Source organism: Schistocerca cancellata, chromosome 4 (assembly GCF_023864275.1).
Source record: "Schistocerca cancellata isolate TAMUIC-IGC-003103 chromosome 4, iqSchCanc2.1, whole genome shotgun sequence".
Lineage (NCBI taxonomy): Eukaryota > Metazoa > Arthropoda > Insecta > Orthoptera > Acrididae > Schistocerca > Schistocerca cancellata.
In genome coordinates this window covers 102925714-102938906 of record NC_064629.1, presented here as the reverse complement: position 1 = coordinate 102938906, position 13193 = coordinate 102925714, and the positions used below count along the sequence as shown (strand labels likewise).

The 13193-nt window shown below is 39.8% G+C and overlaps 1 protein-coding gene across 1 annotated transcript in view; it reads right to left on the bottom strand.

Annotated features, from left to right (window-relative positions):
• Positions 1-4900: 4900 nt before the first annotated feature.
• LOC126184511 (ATP-binding cassette sub-family G member 8) overlaps positions 4901-13193 on the bottom strand; it is a 322638-nt gene continuing 314345 nt past the window's right edge. The window contains exon 17 of the mRNA XM_049926904.1: positions 4901-5653. Within this exon, the coding sequence (XP_049782861.1) occupies positions 5438-5653 (216 nt within the window). The 3' untranslated portion in view covers positions 4901-5437. The remainder of the gene's footprint in view (positions 5654-13193) is intronic.

The window sequence follows — 13193 nt, the reverse complement described above, 5'->3', positions numbered from 1 at the left end:
GGCATTATTAGTTGGGAGACCCCATTTGGGATGTTCAGCCACCTGGTGGTAGTCTTTTTTATTTGACACCACTTCGGTGACTCATGTATTGATGATGATGAAATGGTGATGAGGTCAACACACAGATTCAGTCCTGAGCAGGGAAGATCCCTGACCCAGCCAGGAACTCAACCCAGGGCTCTGTGACTGAGCATTAGCAACACTATCCAACTACAAGCTGCTGACAGATGATATGTGAACTGTGACACTAAAAAAATTGAGAGTAAATGTAATTACTGATCAAATAGATGAGGTGTAGAACTGTCAACAAGCCTATAAACTAGATTAAAATAATTGCTAAGCTTCTGGATACACACTGAAGCAGTGGAGTGAGGGAGGTGTGAAAAGAATGGAGTGGATGAAGATTAATAAAGTGAAGTGGGAGTGATAGGGAGAGGAGTGGAGGTGGGTTTGGAACAGGGACTAGCACAGATTGAGGGCAGAAGATTACAGGATTGGAAGATGAGTTGAAAGGACAGTTCCCAGCTTTGCACTTCACAGTATCTGGTATGGGAGCAAGGGTGAGAGATCAGGAGAGCATGGGTTGTCAAGCAGCCACTGAGGTCAAGCACATTTTGCTCAGTGGCACTCTCTGCTCTTGGTTATATTTTAGGGATGGTCAGGCTGTTGGTCAAGCCCACATAAAAGCCTGTGCAGAAATTTGAATAGAATTGATATATGGCACAACAACTTTTGCTGTTTCTGATAGGGCAGAATAGAGTAGTGGGTAATCATGGGAATGTTCCTTTGCAGCAGGTTCATGTTGATGATTGCAGAATTAGGGGCATGTAATAATATGGCATGAGATATCTGTTTGTAGCCTAAATTTGAAGGTAGTACCTGTCTGTGAAGGCTGTGTAAGACCTTCAGCATAGTAGGCAAGGGATTGTCCACCACAGCAGAGGTGCTGCCCATGACTGCCTAGACTGTAGGGGAGAAACTTTTTAGTATGAAAGGGGTGGCATTTATTGAAGTGAAGGTGCTGTTATTGGTTGGTGCTCTTGAAATAGATGGAGGTTTTTATGGAGTCATCACAGAGGTGGAGGTCTACAACAAAGAACATGGCATTAGCTGAAGAGGACAATATGAAACATTCTGGAGAGAAGGTTTAAGGCTGTGGAGGGATGAGGGCAGGGGAACTTGGCCCTGGGTCCAAATTACGAAGATACCAGGATCTTGGGTGGCTAAGAAGGTTTAATCTACAATCTAGGTATAGCATGACATATGAAGGTGACATGCAGGAACTCAGGGCTGTGATGTGGTGTTTGTTTGTGTATATTTCCCTACAAGGAAGATTAGTTCTGGGTAAGGATTATATTTTCATCCATATATGGAATGAAATGGTGAGTTTGGAGTTGGCGCAACATTGAGAGAGGTAGTGCTCGATGGCCGCAAGGCCTTGGGTATGAGGGATGCTTCTGAATAGGCAGGTGGTGTCAACAGCGATAAGCAAGGATCCAGGTGGTAATAACCTACAAATGGTAGAGAGGTGATTAAGGAGGGGTATTTGCCTTTGATATGGGAGGCTAGACTGTAGGCAATGGGTTGGAGGTGTCAGTCACCAAGTGGTGAGATTCATTCTGTGAGACCACAGTAACCTGCTATAATGGGGAATTTGGAATGGTCAGGTTTTTATCTTTTAGGAAGCATATAAAAGGTGGGTGTGTGGGAGGTAGTTGGGATGAGGATGGAGAGAGGAAGAGGTTAAGGGATAGGCCTAACAACTTTAGTAGGGATTTGGAGGTTATGCTGAGCATCTGGGATGGAATCACTACTGCAGAGCTTGTAAGATGTTGAGTCAAAAACAGATGGCAGATACCTTTCTCAGATAATCACTGCAGCACATCATGGCAGAGGTGCAGCCTTTATCTGAAGGGGAGGATGATCACATCAGACTTTGTTTTAAGATTGTGAATGGCTGCTCTTTCCTCCATAGAAATGGTTGTGTCCTTGGGAAGAAAAGTGAGATTAGGTTGGGGATATGAATTTCCTGGAAGATAGGCAGAGGGTGGTTCAATGGGATAGGGATAGGATCACAGCTGGAGGGTGGCTGAACTGGGAGAGGCTAGGGTCAATGTTAGCTTTCAGTTGGAGTTGGTGACAACTGCTCAATGCCTCAACTGTACACTGAGTAATTAACTTTAACCTCATCATTATTTATATTCTACTTAAGTCTTTCCAGAACCATATTAATATTTACATATCAATTAAAGCTAATTGGTGTACATATCTGTGGTCTGCAAACACTAAACATCTAAAGGTCATTATTGATATTTGACTACATGGACTTATTATATTGTTGAATTGCTGGTAAGTGCTGAAAAATGGAAGTTGTATTTAGTATTGGATCACTTTTATACTTTAGCCCTCAGCTTGTTGCTCACTATCTTAAACTTAATGCTTTTAATAGAATAGATACGATAATCGAAAATATTGGATGGCATACATATTATGGAAAGAATAGAAATAACTACTAACAGTACAGCTGAAGCATTTAGTGTTTGATAGGTACTTAGAAAAGACTGCAAAAACTGTTAATCCTTAGAAACATCCTTTTTCAGACATAACTTAAACAGAATGCACATACACATGCATGGCTATATTGTCCCAGCTGACTACATTGCACTGACATTGTAGCTTGACTGTTGTGAGAGACTCTGCTGGATACAGTTGCCAAGATGAGAAAGGAAGTTGGTTGGTGGCAGAGGTAGAGGAGGGAAGATTGTCTGAAAAGGCAGCAAGGGAATGACATAGGAATGTAGCACTAGTGAGCTGTCTGTGGCTACAGCAAAGGAATTGTGATAAGAGGAAGAAGAAGACTGCAGAGAGGAGAGTGCAAGTGTAGAATGGGTGAAGTGAGGGACATGTGGATATGCACAGAGTTGCATGTCAGACAGGGGCTAGTTCAGACCAACACTAGCATTATTGCTGGATAAAAGAATGTGTTGTAAGGACATTTCTCAAATATGCAATTCAAGGATATTGGTGTTGGAAAGAGGATCGAGGTAGCACAGGTTGTGAAGCAACTACTGAAGCCAAGTATATTGTGCTCAGCAGTGCAGTCTCCTACTGGATTATCAACTCTGCTCTTTGCCACAGTTTGGTAGTGGCCATTCATTTGGATAGACAGCTGGTTGGTGGCCTTATCCACATAAAAGGTTGTATCAAAGTTACAGCACAAATGGTATAGAATATGACTGCTTTCACAGGTGGCCCTGGCTTTGATAGAGTAGGATATGTCTGTGATAAGACTCGAATAGGACATGCTGGATGGGTGCATAGTACAGCTGGTGTGTGTGTGTGTGTGTGTGTGTGTGTGAGAGAGAGAGAGAGAGAGAGAGAGAGAGCTCTGAAATAGGTCTCCTCCAAAAGCTTAGCAACATTTTCAGTCTACGTTATGTGTTTACCTAACACTCAACATCTAAACTGTGGTGTCACCGCCAGACTCCACACTTGCGAGGTGGTAGCCTTTAAATCGGCCGCGGTCCGTTAGTATATGTCGGACCCGTGTGTCACCACTATCAGTGATTGCAGACCGAGCGCCGCCACACGGCAGGTCTAGAAACACTTCCTAGCACTCGCCCCAGTTGTACAGCCGACTTTGCTAGTGATGGTTCACTGACAAATTACGCTCTCCTTTGCCGAGACGATAGTTAGCATAGCCTTCAGCTACGTCATTTGCTACGACCTAGCAAGGCGCCATTACCAGTTACTATTGATGCTGTAAAACATGTACCGTCAAGAGCGATGTTCACCAATTATGAATTAAAGTTAAGTATTCCAGTAGTTACGTACGTTCTTTGCTACTATAACGTCCTTGTCCAGTTCCAGACCTCACGCCAGCCTGCGTGAGCTTAAACGCGTGCCTTTTGGCTTGCTCCTAGTGGATTGGCTGTCTTGCCAGTCCACTACATAAAATATATGATGCATTATTACATTTACTCCTACCATTATTAATAATTGAATATGCTAATGATGAATTTTAGTATAGTGTGATATAGTACCATGGTTTTGGAACCGTAAGTGTATACAGTACAACACTATATTATTATTTAAATATGGTGAAGCTATTCATCCCGAGGAAGACATAGTGAGGGATGTCTTAGTAAAAGGTAGACTGGTAAACTGTAAGTGGCCAAATGAATGAAGTAGCTGTTGTTGTCACTGATGATGATGGTAAATATGGGTGTATGCTGACCATTTGTAGGTAAGTTTACTTAACAGTATGAAAAAGTTCACTAAAATAAGTATATAATTTTTTGGTCATTACATAAGCTACAACTTTTGAGACAAAATTTGCTGTATGGAATAAGAGGAGCGGAAGAAAATGTATCAGCATTTCTGTACCAATTTGGTAATTGAGCAATAATTATGATAGCAGCATTACTCCACCTTTTTTGAACTAAAGACATTTTAATGAGGAATAATAAAGATGGTTTTTTTTTCTTATAGCTTAATATGCAGTGCTGGTACAATGTAGTCCACTGGATGTGTGTGTGTGTGTGTGTGTGTGTGTGTGTGTGTGTGTGTGTATTTCGTATTAGCTCTGCAGAATGATGTTGTACAACAGTTTAGCAACTTTTTAGTCTTGCTTATCTGCTTATCCACTGGTCAATGTCTTAACTATATGGTAAGCTGTTACATTCAATCATTTCATTATAGATATAAAAAAAAATACTATTCAGAATTTTCTGAAATCTAACCATTTTCTCAATCTTAATCTTTTGTAGACTTACCATGATTCAGCTTCTGTATTTGTTTGGCTGAAAGTAACACAAAAAAGTATAAAAGAATGGAAAGGCTTTTCAGGAGATTTTCAGCTGTTATTCAATTGTTAAAAAATAAGAAAAATATCCTGGGATGTTTTGAATTTATCTTAAGATCAAATATATGACTAGTACCGTTAACAGATTTGGAGGGGGAAGGAGATAATATGGAGAGTGCATTACAACACAAGAAGCTTCTTTAAATGATATGAATGGTAATTAATTTAAATTCTACAAAGTAATTATCTAACAGTAGAGTATTTTATACAAAAAAGGACAACTGTATTTTTACACACAAATTAATTACAGTATAAAAACCCATTTTTACTGTCAATGATACTTATTAAAAGTATTAGTTTCACTTAAATAAATTATGTATCAGTGGCATACACTTGATGATTAGTTATACACATCCAGTTATGAATGGTAATATGGTAACTTCCCATTTTGAATAAACTGAGATATATCTACAGCAATTCATATTGATAAATAATAGAAAAAATTTACAAAATTGCTGGCAGAAAGGAAGCCTCACAGTTATTTAAAATTGTTTTGAGAGTGAGTGTTACAAAATGGAACAGATAGTGTGGCACAGGTATTTCACTGAGTGAAGTTCCACTGTAGTAACATTTTTACGGTTTGTTAGGATTTGTTCTCGGGCGACGTGGTTGATGCCGGCATATGAGGAAGCTGGCTGCTGCTAACAGGAAGCACACAACCCAGAAAACAAGAACTGTAAGTGGTAGTGCATATTCTGGCTTGCCAGGTATAAGTCCACTATAAAGGAGGGCAGCAGTGCCATTGGGTGGAGGACATGCCACCTGCACAATGATATCTTGCCTCTGGACCTGTAACAGATTGTTTAGGTCTGGTATCATCATTTAAACTTTTGAAACTGAAATCAGCTAATGCATTAAATAATAATTATATTAATACTGTGATTGCATATAGATATAAGTACTACAAGAATTTGATAAAATATTGTGAGAGCTGTGGAAGATGAAAACTAGCAAAGTTTTCATTCTCTTCTGTGTGTGCCTCTCAGTAACTCAATGCCTCTGCTATCTGTTAAATTGCAGTCATATTCTGTTACCTCCCTTCACAACTTCTCTTTCATGTTCCTTTTGTCTGAAACCTGCAGAGAAGTACATTGCTGTGACATGAACTATGGATTTTGAACTGGATTTTCATGTCATTCCATCTTTTTAGCCTGAAACAATACACTTTGGACTTTGCTCTGTAGACACACAATAAAACCAGCATAATTCTGCTTTTCAGAGATTCATGGAACATATACATCACAACACACAAGAAAAGAGGTGACATTGTGTAAATAGTGAAAAATAATAAGTAAACTTGAAGCTAATTACATAAATTGATTTCTGTGCAGTGGCAGTAAAGGAATAATTACTAAGAATTCAATGAGATCACATTTTGGATGATATCAGAATTCTAAAACTTGTCTGGCAAGGGTTTATATTATCTCTGAAATTCTTCAACATATATTCTGGAGCAATTTTTGTTAAGCATTTGATGATACCAACAACAAAGAAGTGAACACCACTGACAGACCCCATTTAACCAATATCCATTTTACATAGATTACACTGTGACACTAGATAACATGTGAGACCTTCAGCTTTACCGAGCGAGGTGGCGCAGTGGTTAGACACTGGACTCACATTCGGCAGGACGACAGTTCAATCCCGCGTCCGGCCATCCTGATTTAGGTTTTCCGTGATTTCCCTAAATTGCTCCAGGCAAATGCCGGGATGGTTCCTTTGAAAGGGCACGGCCGACTTCCTTGCCCGTCCTTCCCTAATCCGATGAGACCGATGACCTCACTGTCTGGTCTCCTTCCCCAAACAACCCAACCCAACTCCTTCAGATTCTTCTGAACAAAATTATCTCCACTAGTGAAAACTAACTTGTATGTTAACATACTTGAAAAGAGTCAGAAAAATGAAATACCTACAATGCTAAAAACTAAACTAAACTCCACCCGAACAGGCCATGAAGGTCTAACAGTACCAACCACCTGTCGTGTCATCCTCAACCCACAGCCATCACTGGATGTGGATATGGAGAAGCATGTGGTCAGCACGCTGCTCTCCCGGTCGTATGTCAGTTTACAAGACCGCAGCCGCTACTTCTCAATCAAGTAGCTCCTCAGTTTTCCTCACAAGGGCTGAGTGCATCTCATTTGCCTACAACACTCGGCAGACCAGATGGTCACCCATCCAAGTGCTAGTCCAGCCCAACAGCACTTAACTTCCATGACCTGATGGGAATCGGTGTTACCACTGTGGCAAGGCCTATGATGCTGGCTGACAGAAAAATGAGATACTTTGCACTGCAATAGCTGTATTTGAAACTCGTATCATTTGTAACTGGACGCTATAACTTACACACTATGGCAAATTGTAAAGTGCTATGTGGTATCAGTACTGCTGTAGGGAATAGAATCTTGCACAATTAAAATCACATCTATGAACAGCCTGATGGCATTGGAAATGTATTACAGATTCCATGAGTAGAACATGTCACCAATGATGATGTGCATTAACATGCTGACAAATATCTTTGTCATAACCATCATCAAATGCAGGAAAACAGTGCATTTTGGGAACAATTTTCAAAACAAGAATTGCAGCTTCATCCAAATTATAATTGAAGGACAAATAGAATGAGAATGTAGACCTGGCTGGAGAAGAGTTTCATGGTTGCAGAACTGATATTCTAACATTGGCTCAACATCCTAGATACAGGCACATTGACTGTCGATATCAGATTATTAAGGCTTTATTCTTGGTCCAATCTACAGCCATGACCATAGTTCTTTTTCTTGTCTTAAACTGAGTACTCTATGTGAATTTATAAACTGTTTCATAATGAAAACTAAAATTAAGTGTCCTTGAAATAATTTTTACCTTGAACTAACTGTGTATACTGACAATTACCAGTAATATATAAAACAATAATCACACAGTTCTTCCACTTTTTTCCTGTGAAAAGGAAGCCTATGTACTTAACATCCCAAGAACATCAGCATTCAGTAATAAACATTTAATCTTTTATGCAACACTTGTAATGAAATTATGTTTGTTTTTGATGTGTACATAGCAACCACGCAATCTCCACACCTGGCACCCCAGAGTTCCAATCAGTCACCATGTAGATAGCAGACACAAACAAGAACCTATTTATGCATTCAACTGATGACCTCACTCCACACAAATATGGATATGTTAGCTGAAACAGATGGTACTGACACCAGGAACTATTTTCTACATCCTCCAATTGGATCACAGTTGGAGACCATTCTGCTGGCTACAGATAAATTGGGATGCACAACCACACTTGGCCAGTTCATTGCCAGCAACAGTTCTCACCAATGTTTACAGTTATTGCCAGCTGATGAAGATCATCAGTTGCTACTGTAATGTACAGCCACTTTAATCAACCAATACTGGACAGTAAACACTGAGTGTCAAAGTGTTATTCAAACTTGAGCCTGAACTAAATAATTGTTAGTTACAGTAGTGCAGACTGAACTTCTATAGATTAGACAGTTTTCTTTCACTGTGTTAAGTTAGATTAGTGTGTAGAATGTTACCTACAGAGCCACCTACCACTCATCACTCAAAGCTGAGTATATCTGTATATATTGTAGGAAATGCCTATTACTTGTATCATTTCATTTTACCCGTATTACTTGTGTTGACAAAATCCATGGAATTTTGGAAAGAGACATTGCTCATACTATAATAAAAATTGGCTACAAAGATTTTCATTGGCAATGACCAAACTGGTGAGTGCATATAAACATTATTGTTGCAACACACTGGAATTAGTGTGGCCTTTGCAATTGTATATGATTGTTTGTGGGCTGTTAACTCCCTTTCTTTGTCAGTAAGATCTCAAAGAATTTATTATACTGTTCTGAGTTGTATTCTTCAGATATGGGTCAACCTGAAGCTGATAAGCTTCAGCCAGTTGTCTTCCTTTGGCTGCAGCTGTCTGCCTCTCAGGAGCTGCTGGTGGCACTCCTGGCAAAACTTGAAACGGACACAGAAAATGGTCAAGGAAAGTTTAAAGGTGCATCCACACTACTCATGTGACTCATGTGCTTTAGAGAATTGAGCCTTATGAGCAATGTGGACAGAGGTAGGCTCCAAGGACACTCCACAAGATGGACTTGCAACCTAACCAAGCCTATGGCTTGGCTGGCTCCGCCTGTTGTCAGTATATCAGAGGGATGCACAGGGAGCTGCACGAATGGTGTGGACAGTGACAAGCCTTCATCATCTGGCTCACTGCACTTCTCCAGTTTGGTCTTTATTTTTTTCTGTTTCTATGTTGTGGACATCATGTTTTCTTTTAAAATGGAGTGGACTGATGACTTTACTATTAAATTCATACACATTTATGAAAAATATCCTGTGTTGTAGGATGCCACAAACTCCCATTATAAAATAAAATAAAAAGGGAGAAGTGTGAGATTCCATCACGGCAATACTCTTCATGGGTATGGCTGAATTTTAAAAAAAAAGACCAGCTTATGATTCCAGCCTGAGATTCTGGAGTTGGCGCTCGTGTGCCCATGCAGTGTGCTTGCTTGTGTGTGTGTGTGTGTGTGTGTGTGTGTGTGTGTGTGTGTGTGTGTGTTGTTTTATTGACGAAGGCTGTGGCTGAAAGCTTTATGTGAGTGTCTTTTAATTGTGTCTGTCTGCAACTTGACATGTCTTCTTTATGGTAAATAGCAAACTGTCTTTCCCATATTGCTGATATTCCTACCTCGAGTTACCATTGTTTGATCAGCTTATTAGCCACCAGAAGAAAAATGAGCCTAGGAAGTCTGGAACTGCATTTGAGGAAGTGACTGCTCCTAAATGATTCACTTTGAAGGCCTCTGTGAATTTCTGCACTGCAAATATCAGCCTTTGCATGTTTTGTCCAACCAAATTTATCAAATATTCAAAATTAAATGCGGACATATGGCAGTATGTCTTGAAATTTATGTTTTCAACATGCAAGTCGTCCATCAAATCACTCCCACCATATCTTTTCCTGCTTCCGAAAACTGTGGTCATCCACCACCTGTGTTTTCTTTGGTCTTTGATGCATCTTCTTATATCTTGTTCCTGAGCTAATAGGTGCATCACAAGGAAGCTGACACTTGCTATAACCATTTTTAAATCGGGAAGCTGGCATTCGTCATGACTGCAGGTAAGGAGCAGATCCTCACAAGTCAAAGCCTGGCAAGCAACAGGGGTAGTCTAATGAGCACAAGTCTCGCGAGCATGAGTAGTGTGGACACACCTTAAGATGTCACCGGCATTCAGCCAGAAAACAGAAGGCTGGCGTAACTACATTTCACGACTAAAGCAAACTTTCATCTCACATCAAGTATCTGGTGATGTTGAATGAAAAGCATTTACTCACTGAAAATATTGGGCCAGAAGTTTTCAAACCTATACGGAAATTGTGTCCTGAAATTCATCTTGTGGATCTTTCCTATGCTGAAATTAAGGATAAGTTAGAATCACACTCTGAGTCACAAGTCCATGCTATGCATAAATTTTTTCAATCCTTTAAGAAACAAAATGAAGGTTATGAAGAGTGTCTAGCACAGTTACAGGCCTTAAATAGAGACTGACAGTTTTAGTTCCAAAAGACAGGTGTAAAAAATCTTATGCTGATTCTCTCATTGATGACATGCTTATCATGCACTTGACTTGCCTGATAATAAATTAAAGAAAGACTTGCAAACCTGCTTAGCTTCAATAATTCATCTTTGCATTACTGTTTTTCTTTAATCTGGGCACATGAACAAAGGCTAGTAACAGCAGATGTGCTACAGTCTGGAGACACTTGCACATTTACAATGCATAACTGGCTTGCATGGCCAAGTCAATGGCACAGCTGCCAGTGTACATCATGGGGCAGCAAATGGAAACAACAGATCGGAAGCAGATTCCCTAAAGAAAAATAAAATATTATGCCATTGTGGAGTTAAACACAAGTGCAAAGATCATTTCTTTCAAAATGCACAATGCAATGATCGCAACAAGTCAGGACGCAAATTCGAAGTGTGTAACATTAAGCACATCAGGCAATGTAATAAGACACTCAGGCACATGAAAGTGATTTACACTAAACCTTCAAATGATGTTCACAATGAACATGAACAAATCAATGGACTTTCATGGACAAGAAGCAAAGTGAATGCTATCTGTTCAGTATATGACAAGGCTTTACCTGTGACACTCATAGATAATAAAGTGTCATTCACATTTCAAATTGGAAAGGCTTGTCAATTTATTTACTTAATTTACTAATGTACAGGAAATTAGTATTGACAGAATTAACTAAATTTCAGAATTTGCTGTTTAGCTACAGCAACCAACAAATTCAGGTAAAAGATCAGTTTGACAATGTTGCATACAAGCAATTTACCAAACAGGCCAGATTCATAGTTACCAATCCACAGAAAGCAACAAATTTGCTTTGCCTTTATTTACTCAAGGCTTAACAGTTCAAGGAGGAGCAAATCAGCTTTACATTGACAATCGAAACAAAAATTTACAAAAACTGTTGCAAAAATGTGATAATATTGTTTTCACACACAAGAAGTAGTATTAAAAATTACAAAGCACACATCATGTTGAAGCTGAATGCTGTGTCAAAACTCTGACAGTAAACAATATTCCCTTCGCACTAAGGGATGAAGTAAAACAGGAACTTGATCACCCAGAACAAAATGGTACTATAGAATCCATTACCAGTAGTGAATGGCACGTTACGGATCTGCGGATACTTCAAAGTGACAGTCACTGCACAATCCATAATTGATTCCTATTCAGTTCCAAAACTGGGAGAACTAACATCAAAATTAGCTGGTGGTGTATATTTTACAAAACTTGATTTGATGGAGGCCTTTTAAATTTACCTTTGGGTGAAGAAGCACAATGATTTTTAGTCATTGATACTCCATTTAGACTTTACTGATACAAGAGATTACCATTTGGGATTGCCACTCCACTGCATTTGTTCCAACGATACTTATAACACTTACTTAGAAAACTACTAATGCTGTGAACTATCTGGATGATATCCCTGTCACAGAAAAAAATTTAAAATGTAATAAAGAAAGGCGCATTAAGTACAATATCAAGGACACATTTTGTGAGAACATGGCATCAGGCTGCACCACACCACACTGCAATTACAAATCTTCTGGTTCCCAAAAGACCTCACGTAATTACTTGAGTGACCATTTCCCCTGTGTCATTCATTTGCTAATGCCTATCTCATCTGTGCACCCAACCAACTGGCAGCTTTCCAAAGCTGACTGGCCCCTTTCAATGAACACCATTTCCCCTGCATTGATGACCAGGTAGAATACCTCACAAACACTAACCTTACTACTGCAGAACGTTCCATAACTCGTACGTCTCCCTCACCGCAACATGCTCTTACCCCCTGGTGGACTGAGGCATGTTGCAACGTGTTCTGCGCACAGAGACATGGTCTCTGTGTTTCTAAATGCCATCCCGTGATGGCAAATTGTATCCATTATAAACAGCTATAAGCGTAGTGTCACCACATTTTCAGGGAGCACAAAAAAAAAAAAAAAAAAAAAAAAAAAAAAAAAAAAAAAAAAAAAAAAAAAAAAAAAAAACCTAGTTGGCTGTCTTTTCAAAGCTGTTTCAACAGTTTTACTCCCTCTTCTGTTGTTTGGGGTAATCTCCGTTGGCTTTCGGGAACCGTGGTTCATTACCCAGTTCCCAGTCTGATCACAGTAAACAATGTCATTGTAGACCCTCTTGATATTTCCAACACCTTGGGCCAATATTTTGCAGACATTTCGAGTTCCACCCACTACCATCCTGCCTTTCTCCCTCTGAAATGGGTGGTGGAGGCAAGGATGATATCTTTCTCCTCTCAGGATCATGAATGTTAAAACACTGCTTTTACTATGAGGGAGCTTAAACATGCACTTTCTTCATCCCCATCATCCGCTCCACCTGGATGGCATTCACATTTTGATGTTGCAACACTTATCTCCTGAGGGCCTATACTTTCTCCTCCATACATATAACTGCATTTTGACAGATGGCACATTTCCCAGATGCTGGAGTGAGGCCATTCCCATTCCCATACCTAAGCCTGGTAAGGGCAAACATCTGCCTTCCAGCTACCACCCAATTTCCCTTACCAGTAGCATCCACAAGGTGACAGAATATATGATTAATGGTTAGCTGGTGTGGTGGCTCGAGCCTCAGAATCTCCTCACTGACACCAAATGTGGATTCCGTAGGCACTGCTCTCCAGTTGACCATCTCATCACCTTCTCAACTCATATTATGAACAATGTTTTGTGGG